The following is a 17961-nucleotide window of genomic DNA, read 5'->3' as shown; positions in this document are numbered from 1 at the left end:
GAAGTGACTCTCCTGAATTTTCCCTTTCAGTTTTCTTTTCACCATACTCCTCATTTTGGAGAAGTTCCCTCTTCTGAAATTCAAAGTGTCTCTATTAGACTTCTTTGGTGATTCTCTCCCCACATGTATGCTGAATTTGATCGCACTATGCACACTGTTTCCTAAGGGGTCCATAACACTGACATCACGCACCAGGTCCTGGGCGCCACTCAGGATTAAGTCCAAGGTCGCCTTCTCTCTGGTTGGTTCCAAGACCCACTTTTGTAGGGCACAGTCATTCAGCGTATCTAGACATTTGACCTCTTTGTCATTACCTGACTATGAATTTACCCAGTCTGTGTGTGGGTAATTGAAGTCACCCATTATTATTGCCCTGCCTCTCCTTGACACCTCCCTGATTTTCTGCTGCAACTCCCAGTCACTGTGAGCGTTTTGATCTGGAGGGTGATAGCATGTCCCCAGTAGCACATTTCCTTTCAGGCCTTGTATTGTCACCCACTGGGTTTCTGTGGAGGACTCCAGTCCTTCTAGGTTTTCTAGCTTGTTAGATTCTATCCCTTCTTTAACATACAGTGCTACTCCACCTCCAAGGCACCCATCACTGTCCTTTCTATAGAGTTTCTATCCAGGGATAACAGTGTCCCACTGGTTCTCACCGTTCCACCATGTTCTGTGCTACTTCTTTGACCAGCTAGCACAGCCTCCTGTCTGCTCTTTATGTGGTTCTGCTCTGTCCCCTTCTGTTTTATCTGAATCTTTTACACTCTTGCACCTTAAGAGGTGGCATTTGCTGAACTGGGTACTGCCCAGGTCCTTTGAAACTTGTAGCACCTTAAGGACTAATGTTTTTAGGGTGGAATAAACTTTCATGAACTACACTTCTCACTGGAGTCTCCCTTTTGAAGTTTATTTTATTAAAGAATGGTGATTTCAGAAATCAGTGGGAGACATTTCAGTCCACCAAGACACTTTAGTGTTTTGAAAGCCACCCTTTTTCAAGAAAGAAACTTCAAAAGCAGCATGGATCTATGGAACTGGAATTCAAGAAAAAATGTATCAAGAAGAAAAAAATTTATCAAGAAGTTTGATCTGGTTCGTTCAGGCTTTAATCGGAACAATGATCACATTACTGGTATTTATCAGTTTAGCAAGATTGGGTAGAGTTTGTTCCAACAGCAGCCTATTCCTGCTGTTGTGAATTGTCACATTACTTATTTTTTGGCTTGGAGTGGGTCCCTGGCTTAGTGTCAGAGCACATGCTTTGCATTTCAGTTTCTGGCATGTCTAGGTTAGGCTGGGAAAGGCCTCCACCTGAAACCAATACTGTGGCCAATACTGACCTAAATAAATCAGTGGTCTGACTCTTTTACAAGGCAGCTTTGTATGTTCAAACTACACCACTTGCATTTCATGGCCGTTTGGTGTGTGTGTGTGTATTTCATGGTCATTTGATCCGTGTCTGTATGTTTGTGTACACATGCACACTGTATATGCTTTGTATCTGTGTGTCTGTAAATTATTTGTCAACTGAGGATACCACTTCATGCATCTAATAAAATGGACACAATAAAATGTGTTCATATTTAAGGTGCTGCAACACTCCTTGTTTTTGCTGCAAGAGACCAACATGGGTCTGGAAGCTGGAGTCACTAGTGTTCAAGGCTGGATTTAAGCTACCAGCTTATTTAAAGCTGGCTTTGCGAAATCTAAGCTACTTATAAAATTGAGGAATCAGGCTTTGATTAGTCTCTGCTTTCAGAATGAGAAAGAGGAGCTGACCTAGAACAACTTCCTGCTGTTGGAAAAGAGAGGAGGGCATTGGAATTCTCAAAGGACTCACTGTGATGATTTGTCATTCTTTTTCTTTTACTAACTTTTAAAGAAAAAGGGATGTACACAAGAGTTCTGATTAGGCTTTATGCAAACTGGGGACACTCTATTCACATACAGTGCTCCCGAGAACATGCTTAAGAACCTTGGTGGGGTGGAGTTAGGGTTTCTACATGCATCACGGTGGGGTTGCGATGTTCACAGGGAGGCGGTGTGCAGGTGCAGCATCCCCAGTTTACCTTAACAGTACTAAGGGCCCTGAGATAAAAAGAGGAAGAAGAACTGGGACAAGGAATAATAACCTGACTTTCCCCCTGTATCTTGGGCTAGGGGATATGCTCTGAAATGAGTGAAAGGAAAGATAGATGGTAATGTCTGAAGACTTGCCCAAATGGCTGGTTTAGAGCTGTAGCAGTAAATAGTAGTGTCAGGAAAAAGAGGCAGTAACTAATTGCTACATTCTGCACAGCATTTTCTGTCACATTCCCTGGGTGGCTTTCAGATACCAGATACACTGATTTGGTGCACCTGACACTTGAAAATGCTTCATTTGGAAACAAAGTACAAAAGTAATTTCAGGATGTCTATGCCAGAGGCCTTCTCAAAGAACTATGTAGCAGTTAAATAATTTTCTTTTGAGTCCCCAGTGTATTAGTATTCATTTTGTTTGGATTTTATACCTCCTCAGAGCAGCTTTCAACCAACATAAGTAGTGAAAACCACAGTAAACTACCAAACTGAAATAAAAATAAAAATATTGAAAGCCTAGAAATTGCATTGGCTTGATAAAAAAGCCTTGGATAAATGTTCACGCTTTCTAGCTAAATACTTGCTAAAATGACTTAGTTTAATCAGTTTCTTAAAAGTAAAAAATGGAGTCAAGGGCAGGGAGAAAGTTTCATAATAAGGATGTCTCTTATTCCCATCAGATAAGGAATGGGTTTGGAGTAGGGCTTTGTCTGAAGATCTTAGTGCATGCAGGACTCTTACAGTGTTTGCTGTTGGAGGAGAGAAAAAGACAGAGCCACAAGCAAAAAAACTATTCTGGAAATATGATAGTAAAAGGACAGTTTATCAAAAAGCCCTGAACGTCTTCAAGGCCATCATCAATCTAGGATGATGGCCAAACCTAGATGGAGGTTTGGAGATTCATGTAATGTTAAACTAATCTACTTTATTCAGAAATACATGATGATAGGAAAAGACCTATATCTAACTTCTGACTACATATCGTTCAGAGAGAGACCTATAGAAGCATGGTGCTCAGAGAGAGAGCTAGAAGCATTCTGGGAAGAAGGTCACTCCCAGGAAGTTCCTGAGTACATTCTATCAATAGAGGGGTCATAATTAGGAAAAGAGGAGGAGACCCTAACTATCTCTACTCCCAATGCCCCTAGTGATCATTAGGGTTACTGGTGCAAAAGATTGATTCCATCTGGAACTGGATCTTCAACACAAATGCTTTGCAAACAGAAAGTCCCATGTTCCATTGCTGGTATCTCGGCTAAAAGAGACCCCTGTTTGAAAACCTAGAGAGTCTCTGCTAGTTAGTGTAGGCAATATTGAGCTAGAATAGACCAATTGCCTGACTCCTTCCAGTGAAGTTTCCTATGAAAACTGGTTAAGCTTGACCAGTTTGAATGCTATGATTGTGGAAGTGTCACCAGTACACAGATCTGTTTTCCAGTTGAGTCCCATTTAGAAGCATGAATGAATTTGTATCGTGTGCCAACTCCCTCTTTGTCTGACTTTAGCAGCTTTGCTTGATTTTTGTTCCACTCCCCACCACCACCACTTCGTTTATTACAAGTAAGAAGGAGCATTTGAAGATTGTGGGTTATTTATTTGTTTTTATCTTATATTAATATGTAAATCTCTAGATGGTATACAATATTTTCTGTCTCTTCGCAGCTATGTATCCATGCCCAAAATGGGAGGAAGTGCCAGTATGTTGGAAACTGCTCTTTTGCCCACAGCCCTGAGGAGAGAGAGATGTGGACCTTCATGAAAGAAAACAAGAGTGAGTGAGTGGAACACTTGAGTGAGTGGGAGTTGGGTGCTTCCCTTACGGTTTCATTTTGTCCTCACTTGCAGGGGAGCTAATATTGAGTAACTAATGCACAGTGTCCAAGTGCATATGTGATGCTTGCTGGCTTCCATGAAACCATGGTTAATGTCAGGTATGGGGGAAATTGCTCCAGAGCAGGGAGGGAATGTACATTCACAAGGCTAGCTATTGATTTGCAGACCATGGCTTATAGGGACTCTGTTAAATCTGTAACAGGCTGGTTGGGCTTGAATCATGTTGCCCAAATGTCACTCAACAGTGAGTCCGTCCGCTTTTCTGCTGCTGAACCACCAACCTGCACATTATGATATTCCACATGTGGATCCTTAACTTCAGCTAATCCATCTGTCACCTGCATTTCAGCAATCTGATTCTAGGTATTAAACACAGGCCTACTGTTGCATCCTACATTCGAAATGCCGGTTACCATTTTACCACGTTTCAAAAGAAAGGAAACTGGGTTTTCCCCCCCTCTGCCAGCCTTGATTTTTCCTCTGCATCCTTGTTCCTCTTTTTAAATGCTTGTGTCAAAATGCCTGTTTCTCAGACAATCAAGATTCTGAGTTTTCCTCTGGTGTTTTAGGGCTGGTATACATGGTTGCAAATGGACCTCTTAGTACTGTTTTCAGCTGGGGCTGGGATTGGAAGAGCACGTTTTTCTGCTGAGCCTTCCCCTTTGGAGACATTATGTCTGGTAGAATAGGAGGAGGCTCTCTCATGGCTAATCAAAGGGATTATTTCATTGCAGTTCTGGACATGCAGCAGACCTATGACATGTGGCTGAAAAAACATAACCCTGGGAAACCAGGCGAGGGTACACCTCTTACGTCAAGGGAAGGGGAGAAACAGATCCAGATGCCCACGGACTATGCTGACATGGTAACATCTTTCTCCTGTCCCCCCCGCCCGCTTGCCATGTTGATTCTTTTGTAATTGGCCCTGGGGTTTCTGAAGAAAGTGTTACTTTAGAAAAATCTGCAAGACTCTGCTCCAAAAGAAACAGGGGGCCACTTTATACATGTTTTGCTGGGAAGCCCTAAATGACTACAGAGAGTTGATCTAAGGAGGAGAGCTAGTCTTGTGGTAGCAAGCATGAATTGTCCCCTTTGCTAAGCAGGGTCTGCCCTGATCTGCATTTGGATGGGAGACTACATGTGAGCACTGTAAGATATTCCCCTTAGGGGATGGGGCTGCTCTGGGAAGAGCACCTGCATGCTTGCTTGCAGAAGGCTCCAAGTTCCTCCCTGGCATTTCCAAGATAGGGTTGAGAGAGATTCCTGCCTGTAACCTTGGAGAAGCCACTGCTAGTCTCTGATTACAATACTGAGCTCGATGGACCACCGGTCTGACTCGGTATATGGCAGCTTCCTGTGTTCCTAACACATATATGTGCAATGAAATATAAATGCTTATTATTGTACTTCATTTCTTATATGAATGGTTTCCATGCAGGAAAAAACCATAATATAGTAAATAGCCCTGGAAACATACAATGATGCAAGATAAGCATGGTTGTTTGGGAGATAATGCAGAATTCATGGATGAATTTAGATGGCCATAGGATCCCCCCCCCCAACATAAACACCCAACAAAACACCCTGCTAACTTGGCAAAGAGGCACCTTTTAACGTGGTGATTCTCTTTATTTAGCAGAGGGAGAGTAACTGGCTCTATCTATCCCCAGCACAGTACCTCCAGTGACTGTTGCTGCTGTCTGTCTTATGTTTCTTTTAGACTGTGAGCCCTTTGGGGACAGGGATCCATCTTATTTATTTATTATTTCTCTGTGTGAAATAATGGCCCTGAGCCATTTTTGGAAGGGCGATATAGAAATCGAATGAAATAATAACAACATGGTGATATTTTATTTAGGTGCTTCATGCAGAGGTCCACATGGATCTGGATCATCCCCATTTATAGTTGAGATGAGCAAACATAATTTTTGAGTGCTGACTTGCTATTGAAAAATCATGTTGAGCCCTTCCAATGGTCTGTGAACACATAAAGTGGTCTTATACGGAATCCTATCTTCTGGTTCATCTAGTTCAGTGTAACTTATACTGACTGGTAGCAGCTGTCCAGGATTACAGATGGGGGTCTTTCCCGGAGCTGCAAGGGGTTGAACCCCCGAGACTTTCTGCACGCAGAGCCTGTGTGTTACCACTGAGCTCTTGCTCCATTTCCTTAAATCCACATGCGAGTCTTGCCATAAAGTTGAGTGAATTGATCAAGAGTTATATGTTATGGAATATAAAACACTACCCAGCAGGCTTTTCTCAACTTTGCTGAAGAATAAGGTGCAAATAGACTTTAAACAGGTGTGCCTTCTTTAGGAGGTTCAGGCTTAGCCTGTCAGGTTCCTGCTCCCCCCCCCACTAAGTATGCTTAGTAGGATGAAAACATTTGGAAAGTGGGGCAGTAAAGGAAGATCTAGTTATTATAATTAATTATTAACAATATGCTTTCCCCCCCTCAACAAAAGGTCTCACAGCAGTTTGCATAGCAATAGAAATAAGTCAAGGGAAATGCCAGCAACAGCCAATGTGAGATGTGCTCTGTTGGATTTAGGTGGAGCAGTTGTGCTCCCCTCCTCAATATCAGTGTCACCACTTTAAAATGTGCCTCTTTGCCAATTTTGCAAGGATTGGAAGTTAGCTGGCTGCCTGGTGGGTTTTCAGGAAAGTGAATAAGAAGCAAATGATGTAACTCATAGGAGAACTGTTTTTTGTTTAGGCATTAGGAGAGATTAGGGAAAGCCCTCTCTGATTTTTCATTAAGAACAGTCAGAGCCAAATGGATACAGAATTGTATTCTCCTGTTCTCTGCTGTTTAGATGGGGTACCATTGCTGGCTTTGTGGAAAGAATAGCAACAGCAAGAAGCAATGGCAGCAGCACATCCAGTCCGAGAAGCATAAAGAAAAAGTCTTCACGTCTGACAATGATTCTAGTTGCTGGAACTACCGTTTCCCCATGGGCGAATTCCGTCTATGTGAAAGGTACAGTGCAAAAGCTCAGTGCTCCCCAGGTGGTGCATGTGAGAAAGGAGATCCAGTGTGGTGAATATCCAGATTAAACGGGATAATCTATAGGTGAAATGGATTTCCCTAAAACGAAATGCATGACTTGTGTTCTGAGCCCTTATAATTAAACCTGTCATGTCAACTAAAATTATAAATTAAAAGGTTTAAGTATAATTACAATGACTGGAGAGCATGTAAGATGCAAGCACCATGTAATAATTTCATATCTTGCATGCGAAGCATCATCCCTTTGGATACATTTCCAGGTAGGTTTTATGGATATCTGGCACACAGAATCTGTACAGTGGATACCGACAGTTCTGTAATGGCCCCTATGCTGTTTCCTGTATTCCAGAAGTAGCAGCAGGGTTGACATGTGTAGTTCAGCAACTATTGCTCAAAGCCCACATGCTAGTTAGTCCCTCCTTCCTGGTGGTATTTTCCCTCTCAGTGCTAACTAGGTGTGTGCACAAAACTGGTTTGCCTGGTTTGGTTTGAGTCTGAATCGGACTTGAACTGAACCAGGCATGTTTGGTTTTGCCCACTGAACAGACCCCGCCCTGGCTCAGCTCAAATTTGAGCCGGTTCGGGAGTTCTACAGTTAAACAAGTTTTACTCACGGCCTCCGGGGGAGGGGGTGCTGCCATGGCCACGGGGTGGTCTCTGGCGGTTCGCTCTCCCCCAGATCATTCCAGCCCTTTCTGATGTGGTGGTGGCTCCAGGCCATGCAAATGGCCAGGGCGCATGCACGGCAGCCTCAAAAATGGCCACCACCACACCAGAAAGGGCTGGAACAGCCCGAAAATGGGGAAAACCAGGGGGAGGCTGGCAGGTGGAGGGGGAACCATTAGAGGCAGCCCCTGTGGCTGTGGCAGCAGCAGCACTCCTTGGAGGTAGTGAAGTGTGTGTGTGTGTGTGTGTGTGTGTAAACAAATTTTAACTGTACAAACCCTGAACTGACCCCGAGCCGGCCCAGCGGTGGTTTGACTCAACTTTGAGCCGAACCGGGCCTGGTCCGGCTTCAGGGCAAGCCCTCGAGCTGGACCAGTCCGATGGCGAACCAGCTCGAGGTAGAGCCAGTTCACACATCCTACTGCTAACAGTGGCTGACATCCCAATGAACTTACTGAATAGTACTACTCATGGAGTAGAATTAAAAAACTACAGTACTAAATTTCAATAGGACTTCTTTTAAACTTAGGATGTCAGCCAGTGTCTAGAAGGGCCTCTCACCTTCAGAGGTGAGAAAAAGCAAACTCTGCCTGAAAGAGGAATCAGTTACCAAGTTTGGTGTGACAGATTCAGGAGTTTGGCCCTTCTTAAATGAACTGTCAAGACCTTTCTTTTCAGGCAAGTCTTTTTTGACTAAACTGTTGTTTTGCTGCTTTTTAAAATCCGTTTCTGCTAAAAATATTTTGTTGTTACTGTAATTTTATTGGTATTTTTCTTTCAACTGTAACCTGTTTGGGGAACAATTGTTGAAAAATGGGCTGTACTGCCCCCCAACACACGCACACAACCTCCCAAAATACATACACTGCTTCCCAAAATCTCCGGATAGTATTATTTTCATTAAAAATGCAGTAGCCGCATTTGGTTGGTTAGGAAAAAAAATCCAACCAGCGAAAGAAAGAAAGAAAGAAAGAAAGAAAGAAAGAAAATCCAACCAACAGCTGGCATATATTTTCAAAGGGATAGTAGCCATTGCTCCTCTGCGTCAGCATGTTGTGCTGTAACCTGAGATCTCTTGCACCAGGCACAGTCTAAGTCTACATAACACCTCTCAACACCATCTTACGATTATTACAAAATTGCTGACTTGGGCTTTCATCTTGCCCAGCAATATCTCTCTCCCTTCCCCTACCTTTTTTGTGTTTGCCTTCAACATCCAGACTGAAGACGAGTTCTGTGAAACTCAAGAGCTTGCTTACAGCTTTGTGAGCCTTCTGTAACTGACCCTAATAAAGGTCTCAGTGTTTGGATGTATTATGTTTATATTGCTGGTTTTAGACCTGTTGCATTGATTGGATATTGTTTCACAATACTATGTGCTTGTAAATGGTCTGTGTTGTTTACTGCATATCTCTCTCGCCCTTGCCCTCAGCCCAATCCTGTGCTTAATCAAAAAATTCCTTTGCAGATACTGAAGATCTGAAAGCAGTAGGAAGAAAGCCCTTCCTATTAAAAATCCTACAGGCTTTTAAGCCATGTGTTCTCCTCCTGCAGATCCCAGAAGGCAAAACCCTGCCCTGAAGGAGAGAAATGTCGCTTTGCTCATGGCCAGGATGAGTTGAGCGAGTGGCTGGATCGAAGGGAAGTAATGAAGCAGAAACTGGCCAAAGCCCGCAAGGATATGCTGCTGTGCCCCAGAGATGACGACTTTGGCAAATACAACTTCCTATTGCGAGATAGCATGTAATTGCTTGGAAAAAGCAAGCAGATTTTCAGAGACCGGAGTGGGGAGGAGCAGGGCAATGCCAGAGAGACTGGTAATTGTTCAACAAGAACAACAGTTACTTCTGCTGTAAGATAATCAAGATGATTTACTGATATTGAATGGAATTATGAATCGATTCATCTATAGCCGGTGAACATGATCCTCCTAGAGTTTTGTTTTCTATCTTTTCCTTTAATTTCCCCCCCCAATCTACCACCTCCAACATCTTTTTCTCTTTTTTTTTATTTTAAAGATGTGTTTGCAGTGTTGGTATATGTATGAAAGAGAGAGAAAGTACTTCTCATTTTTGAATCCTTTCTTTGGGCTGGCTGGTTTTGTTGGGACATTGCAGTGTCATGGAAACAGATGCAGAAAAAAGTGGAGAAGTGAGGAAGAAGTGGGGTGTTGTTCAGTGTAGGTGTCTGTGTAGTGTTGTGTGTCTCTTCTCTACAGACACCCAAACCACTGTGTAAGTGGTCTGTGAAGTAAGTAATACAACAACTGTAATTTTGAACACCCCTAAATCAGACTGGTTTAGAGACTACTCTAGTAGTTATTGTGAATAACAGTAAAAGAAGATTCTTTTTCTCTCCTATGTTTTCTAAATCCAATCCTATCCTCCACTTGGATTCCCCAAGAATTTCTGTCAGGTGAGAGAGGGCAGTGGATTGATTCCTAACTCTGCCATTATGCATCTTGAAAAATAATCAGCAGGTTGTCTTTGGAGACAAAGACAATTTTTTCCATGTTTTTTTGAAAAATAAAATATATAACAGATTATTTAATTGCGCCCCCTCCCCATTTATTGAAGCATAACCCTGAAGATCTTATTTCCCACTTAAAGTTGCCACAATTCTACAGGTTGGCCTTCGCCTCTCTATAAAGGTCACTTTTATATTCTGGGGTTCAACATTTGCTTAAGAAATTTAATATTTGAGGATCGTGAAGAAAGTCTGTTCAATTGTTATGGGAAGTTTGTCAATTTTACCTTGGGGGTGCCTTCTGCTCGAAGTAATATGCAACTTGGCTACCTGGATGCAGATTTTTGTTTGCAGAGACCTGCGGGGGGGGTAGGGTGGGGGGTTGATAATGAAAATGGCCAGAAACAATTTAAAGGGATTTTATACTGCTGCTCAGTAGTTTGGGATAAAATGTTGCTATTTAGAGAATGTCCATATTATAAATCTGGCTATATCAAAGAAAATGAGGAGGCATGAAACTGTTGTCGTTTAGAAACTTGGCACCCTATAACTAGAAGTGTAACCTTTCTTAAAATGAAAGTTAGAATTGAAGAGGACAAAAAGTTTGGCGGTGGGGGAAGGTTTAATCCAAAAGAGAAACTAATTTTTAAACTGCATCTGCATCTTTAATTGAGATTGCACAGAAGGAGATCATGATATTCCTCTAATCTATTTTTTTCAAAACTAATAGAATCCTAATATCAGAAAATAGCCTCCAGTAGCAAGAACATATGACATCAACATATGAAGAACATGTGAAATTCTATCCCTTTTCTCAGATAGAGAACAAAATTTCTAGAATACAGTAAGATCTTTTATATATTGATCATATTTAATATACTTTTGACGTGAATTTTCAGAGACTATAATCTGAAGTACACTTATTAGGAGTCGAGTCCCATTAAATTCAGTGGGACTTCTTCTGTGTTTTAGGATTGGGTTGTCATGTCTGTAAAAAGTTAAATGATGTGAATATATGACAGAATTATTTTGAATGGGAATTAAATAAATAAAAAGCATGCTCTCTAATGTTGGGACACTGAGTGGTGGCCCTGTTCATGTGGATAAGGGAGCAAATGATCCATAATGTGTGGTTCGAAGTAAAGATGTTATGGATATTTTGCAGACTAAAATGCTCAGTATTTGTGCTGAACGTTGTGATTAGCCTAGTTGCTATAATTCTCCTTGGGGTCTAGGAGGGAAGGCAGTAGTGCATGTAGTTCAGATGGATACACAGTGTTGATCCATAGGATAGTGCATACTTGCTTTATGTTTTGCAAACAATGCTATTGTGTGATCCCAATGGGAGATTTCACACTGATTCTTATCTATCTGGGATCTGCCATATTGGTTACATTATCCATTTTCCTGTCTTTTTCAAGACGTTTTAATATTTTGGTAAATTTTATCTCCCCACCCTTGCTATTAAAGTAATAAAGATGAAGAGGACATCCCCCTCATTTGGAAAGGCTCAAATAGTTGTCTTAAAAGTAGGAAGTGGGGCAAGCAGGGGACTATAATATCAGTGGGTCAGGGATCTCTGGAAACATTCCCCCCCTTCATCCTGTTCTTTTTGATTATCAGATCCCTCACTACTGTCTCACTTTTGTCAGCAGACATTTGACCTTTATGCTTAATTAACCCACTTTTACAGATTATAAAATCAACTTAAATGTTAGCTGCTCTTTGTATAAGCACAAACAGCTACTGATTTATGGACAAATTCAGTTTATCTCTGAAGAACACATGTAGGTGCTTTTTTCCATCTTCCAATGGAGGGATTTGCAGAGGCAAGATGGAATGGGTGTGCGTGTGCACCAATGAACATCAGTCACATTCCCAACCACCTCCTTTCAGTGGAATCCAAATCTATTTTGCTTGAAGGCTGTGAGTTGCTTCCAAAAGTTATCTTCCTCTGGAGAAAGTACACCTTTGGCTGAAAAACTATGTTGTGAAGCAAGTGCACACTGCACATTCCCCCATTTTTGAGAAATTTCAGATCATGTTATGTGCTTTCCATTGTCCAGGATTTTTATAAAAAAAGAGTGGAGATCTGTCTCCTGTCTTACCAGTTTAATACTCTTTATTAATGTAACCCTGAACTAAACACAGTAACAAGAATCCAACTGCAGTTAAATGAGCCAAATCATCCCTTTCCCATCTGCAGACGTTTTGAACAGTTGCCTGTTGGCTGCTGTAACCATCATGTTTTTGAGCTATTGGTCCTGTATCAGAAAATTCCAATAAGAGCATTTGACATCAGCTTCCAAGGTTAAACTTGGACAGGTAGTAAAGAACTCAAATAAGAAATGGATGTTTAAGTATGTTAAACTATCTGCATCTAGAAATGTAACAATAAGTGTATGTTCTGCCATAACTTTTTGGTACTGTATATGAATTTATTTAGATTATGGGGTGGGGCGATGTTTCCTTTCCTCTTTAATTAAAAAAATGAACTACTCTGTGGCCCTTTTAACCCCAGTCAAGTTCTGCTTGGATGGGGGAGAAAGGAGCACGTGGTTTATAGAAGCAGAGCAGGGGGTGGGGCGCACGTATTCCTAGGCATTGCAATGAAAATCAACTTTCGTTTTTTCCTGATATGATAACCTGATATGTGGTGTTGCAGTATTTTGTCACCAGACTTGTTCTAGTGTGTATATATGTAACCCTTCCATTAAACATATATACACAGGTATTAAATATATCACTCTATATAATATTATATATGTATGTGGTATTGAAAGAATCTTTTTCTTGAGGGTTAAGGAAAAGGACTCTAGCTGGGGAATGCAGCATCTCTCAGTGAAATAAAGCTGATGTAAGGAGGGAAGGAATATTTCTATTAGAATTTTTTTTTTAAATCTCTTGTATTGAGAGAGGATTATTATCACAGTGATGAATTCACCCTTTATAATGGTCTGTCAGCCCAATCCATGGAAACCTTAAATGTTTAGCTAATGTATAATGTATTTAAATCTTTTGTTGAGAAAAGAGACATTGTCAAGGGCAGGAGGTCTTACACTGTCTTCCTAAGGTTTCCTCGTCCCATCTATGGGATTATTTATATGTGCTATTCCATCCTGTTATAGCCATTGCACTAGCATTTCTACAATAATTTAAAGAGTAAGTCCAGTGCTCCAGAATGCCTGAAGGAAACCAGCATTTGAGTGACTACAATAAATGAGCTGGTAGGAGAGAGATTTTCGGAAAGCAAACACATCTGAAAATAATAACAAAATTAGGTCATTGGTGTGTGTGTGTGTGTTCAATATGTGCTTCAAAACATCTTGGCAATGCCTCTTTCTCGAAATAAAAGAAAGTAATTTGATCACCATTTAAGATGCTGAACAGAAGTAGGTAGGGCTCCTTACCCAGACTCAAAGTGAAGAGAGGGAGGTATATAGTGGAATAGAATGCTGGTTAACCAGGCCTTTACCCAGACGATTGTTAAGAAATGTAGCGACTTAAAGGAAAGCCATGAAGGGGGATGCTTTGTTTCTAAGCTGGACTTGTAATAAGTTGAAGAGTCCTTCAAAATGTCTTTGTATTAATATATTTTAAGAATACCACGCTTTACTATTACAAAGAAGTTCATAGTACCTTTCACAAGGTCTGGTATGAAGATAATAATGTAGATGTTCTAACAACATTCTTGTTCCTAACAAGACAGATTTGCTTCTTTTAGCCTTTGTAATAGAAAATAAAAGTGTGCACTTTAAACCCTCACCATGTAGCTTGTGTGTCTGTCCTGATTTTAAGATGTCTCTCTTAAAATCTCTCTCTCTCTCGCATGTGCATCTTGGATAGAATATTAGGGTTGCTATGATGTGTGAACGAAGGGGATCCTGTAGCATGGAAGTGGGTAGAACTGCTGCTTTGAGCTACTTCTTATGAAATGTTTTGCAGTGCCAAGTCTCTGTCATGTAGTGGCTATGATGACTCTGTTCTCATTACTAGTATATGTTCCTTGATCAATGCTCCTCATGGAGTGTCTGTTGATCCCCCCCACTTCTGTGTACCAGAAATGACTTTGGAAACCAGACATCTCGATTTGAAGTATGTGCACAAGATTGTGTGGAAGTTTTTTCATTGTACAGATGCAATTATGTATGGCTAAATGTTTAGATCATACTGGATAAAAATTCAGCAGAACATTGAAATATGTGGCACTTAGAAAGCACATGGGTTACATTTCAATAGTGTTTTGTGTGAAAGAGAAAAGACCTATAGCCAAGTGGAATTATAGCTCTGACAAAACAGAGTAAAAGCACATGTATATACGAGGTGTGTGTGTGTTTCTGTCTGAGTGTGTATGAGAGAAAAGATACATGTAAACTGTTAACATCGTCGCACACATAATACACAGAAATTTCTTTAAGGTTTTCATTTTTGACTTTATTTTATGTTGTAAACTGTCTAAAGATGGAGGTTTGTGGTGGTCTACAAATCTGACAGAGAAATAACTAACTATACAATCTACAAAGCCAATGGATCAGGTTACAGCTCAATATAACAACAAAACCATTGACATTAAAAAAAAATACACAGAATGCTGCAAATAAAAATCAGTAAACAAAAATATCATTGAACATCAAATGCATGTATTCAGTTTTTAAACTGGTCTTGCAGGAAAGTGAATTTTCAGTTGTATTTTAACTTACTATGTGAGTGAGTGACCAATGAACACATGCATTCAATTTGAACTACATATTTAGCTCTCTACTCATTTCTTTTTCTATAGAGTTATACATATTTGGAAATGGCTTTTTAGTCTCCCCTTGTCCTTGGTCATTATTAACAGACTTTGTTCTCTTATGGCAGCGATTCCCAGGACTGGGTCCCCTGATGTTGGACCACAATTCCCATCATTCTTGGCTGTTGTGGCCAGTGATCATGGGAGATGTAGTTCAATAACATGTGAGAATCCCTGCCTTACCAGATTCTTCCTCTTCCATGATTGTGGGCATCTGCTCAGTTTCCCACTCCTTTTTGTCTCCAGTAAAACCAGCAAGGTTGAGGGGAAACTCATGTTAGTACCTCTTAACTTTGAAAAATCTGCACATGGATTAAATCTACATGCCTTTTCTCTTACCTTGTCTGTTTTACTGTAGCCCAGAGAGGGGGGAAGTTAAGGAAGTGACAAAGTTTTCCAGGGAAACTGCTGCTTCTCACCCACCCACCCACCCACCCACTCCTCTCCAGTGGAGAGGAGAGGGAAAGGGAGGATGGGAAAGGAAATGGTAGCGAGGCAGGTATTAATCCAGAAAGGCAATATATGTTGTCAGACTCACCAATCATCTCATGAGTTGGTACTGAGCTTAGTCACAGGGTGGTGAGGGTCAGCATCTGGACAGGCCATGACAAGTTACAGAAGGAAGCATGGAGACATTTTAAAGTGGAGGTGAGCATAACTTGTGAGCAGTGGTAATGCACATTCACTGAAGTGGAGAAAGTATCATCAAGTGAACATTAAAGTGCTTGAAAATGCACATGCTTTTTCATTCCAAGTCCAGGACTTTTAATGGGGCAGGAGAGCTGTACTGGCCTACTCAGGAAGATTCCAGTTGTCTCCTCTCATTTCGGTTTCTAAAAGATAAGCCCTTGGCCCTTCTATTTTCTGAGCTACAAGGGAAAGATGCCAGGCAATATTTTAGCACTTTATTTTAAATATTGCTTTGGTTTGATTTAAACCTATTTGATAAAAGAAACTTATCTAAATAGATTACTAGGGGTTTGCTCTTTCTCAGTACTCTCTTTCAGTAGTTTAGGATTCATGGAGTGTTGGCATCTGTCCAATATGTGCTCTTTAAAATGTCTGTAGAGGGCCCCTGAGCTGGCTGAGCACATGTGACAGACTTGCACTGCCCCCACTACCACAGTTTCTGGCTAAGGAGCCAGGGGCTTTCCAATTTTGTTAAAAAGGGATTTTCCTTATAGCACTCTACTTTCAATGATTCAGTGTAGTGGCAGAAGTGTGGTATCCTGCCCCCACTAATTGAAGAGAGGAACTTTGGGTGGAGGGGGGAAATAATCACGAGCTGTTGCTCACAACTTTTCTAAACAGAACTGGCTGGTGTTCTGTAGTAGCTTTGCACAGCAATTGAACACACAGGCAGAAAGGAAGTTGAAAATGGCTGGATAAGTGTAAGGGGAGAGAGTAGCCTTATCATTTCTGATTTAAATTGGCAACCATTTAGGGTTAGATGTGCATAACGAACATTGGTAACCAAAGTGGGGAAAGTACACAGACACCACAAACTGTGTTTGTTTAAAAAAAATAAAAATACCAGCAAACCCGGCACAGAGCATCTGCGCCCTCTTCCCCTGGGTGTCTCTGACGCTCGCCTGGCCCGCTTCCCCCTCCCCCGTGGTTTCTGGCCAGCTTTTCCCCGCGGTTTCTGGCCAGCCAGTTCCCTCCTCTCCTGCTACCGCCTCCTCACTGCCACCGCCTCCCTACTGTGGCTGGGCCCGCCGCTGCCACTTCCTTCACCGCCACACCCAGGCCCGCCACTGCCTCCCTGCCGTGGCCGGGCCCACCGCCGCCTCCTTGCTGCAGCCAGGCCTGCCACCACCTCGCCTGCCTCTCCTCGCGCTTCCACATCCAAACAGTTTCCAACCGGCCCCAGACAATCAGATGCCTCTTTAGCCAGCACACATAGCCTTGCCACATCCCTACACATGGCTGACGGCTGGCTAAGAGAATTAATTATGATTTTTATTATTAAAAGAAATAATATGATTATATTATCATCTCTTGAACTTCTAGACATATTACATATGACAATCCAAAATTCCGCTTCCACCCGTTGCCAACCTTCCACTTCACACCAAATATGACAGAAAGATATAGATAATAGGCTGATCAACCCTCAGTATTTAACAAATAATAATCTTGGATGTGGATGTTTACTCTGTGCTAAATTGTGATTTATTAAAAGTTCCCAGGTTAACGCAAATATTTCATCTAAGGCATTCCGCAAATAAGCAGTAACCTTAGCCTTTGAGGCATATTCCCATAGCTTTAGTAGCCATTCATCCAGGGTCGGGGTTGCCTGTGACTGCCAATTGGCAGCATAGAGAATCCTGGTGGCAGTAATCATATATAGGGACAGCTCCGTGTATTTAGTAGGTATACAAGGTTTAGTCATACTTAACAAGAAAACCTCAGGTGAGTAAGGAAAGTTTATATTTAAAATTCGTTGCATCTTAGAGTGAATTTTTCCCCAAGATTGTTGTACTTTGCCACAAGTCCACCACATATGATGGAATGTCCCTGAATGATTCTTATATTTCCAGCAATCTCCCGGGTAATTACTGTCCATCTTTCTAATGGTTGTGGGAGTAATGTACCAGTGAAAATACATTTTGTACCAGTTTTCTCTTTAGGTACTATTTGCGGTAAATTTAATATTCACTTTGCATTGATGTTCCCATAGTTGAATATTGATTGTCCTGTTTAAATTTTGCATCCATTTAATCATGCAGTCTTTAATTTGTTCTGTTTCTGAATCATATTTCAACAGCAACTTGTATATCAGTCCCAATAAATGATTGTTTTTGGTTATTAATACTTCAAATTCCGTTAAATCTCTGAGCTTACCACCTTGTCTTTGTATTTCTTTCTGCACTGTAGAACTAATTTGTAAATATCGAAATCATGAAGGTTCTTTGGACCATTCTGAAGTAAGAGTTTGAATAGATTTAAGTTTTGCTTTTCGAGTAATTAAACTTTGCATACCATATGCCTTCTCTCTCCAAGAATCAAACTTATTGGATTTTTCTTCTTTATGGAAAAAAAAATTAAAATAGATGCCAAAGGTGATAGATCTGGACTGATCCTTTTTTAATACTTATCCCAGACACTT

General features: G+C 41.2%; 1 protein-coding gene across 11 annotated transcripts in view; it reads left to right on the top strand.

The window, feature by feature from the left end:
- Window positions 1–13822, top strand: part of ZC3H7B (zinc finger CCCH-type containing 7B) — an 88071-nt gene extending 74249 nt beyond the window's left edge. For 10 of the 11 annotated variants that reach the window (XM_053253912.1, XM_053253909.1, XM_053253908.1 and 7 more), the window contains 4 exons: window positions 3742–3850; window positions 4647–4777; window positions 6732–6895; window positions 9146–13822. In XM_053253912.1, coding sequence (XP_053109887.1) covers window positions 3742–3850; window positions 4647–4777; window positions 6732–6895; window positions 9146–9338 — 597 coding nt within the window. In that variant the 3' untranslated portion in view covers window positions 9339–13822. The remainder of the gene's footprint in view (window positions 1–3741; window positions 3851–4646; window positions 4778–6731; window positions 6896–9145) is intronic. The other variant, XR_008308179.1, reaches the window with a different exon arrangement.
- Window positions 13823–17961: the final 4139 nt, after the last annotated feature.

This window comes from Hemicordylus capensis, chromosome 5 (genome assembly GCF_027244095.1).
Source record: "Hemicordylus capensis ecotype Gifberg chromosome 5, rHemCap1.1.pri, whole genome shotgun sequence".
Taxonomy (NCBI): Eukaryota; Metazoa; Chordata; class Lepidosauria; order Squamata; family Cordylidae; genus Hemicordylus; species Hemicordylus capensis.
Note: the sequence above shows the minus strand (reverse complement) of the source record. Positions and strands in the feature narration are given on the sequence as shown.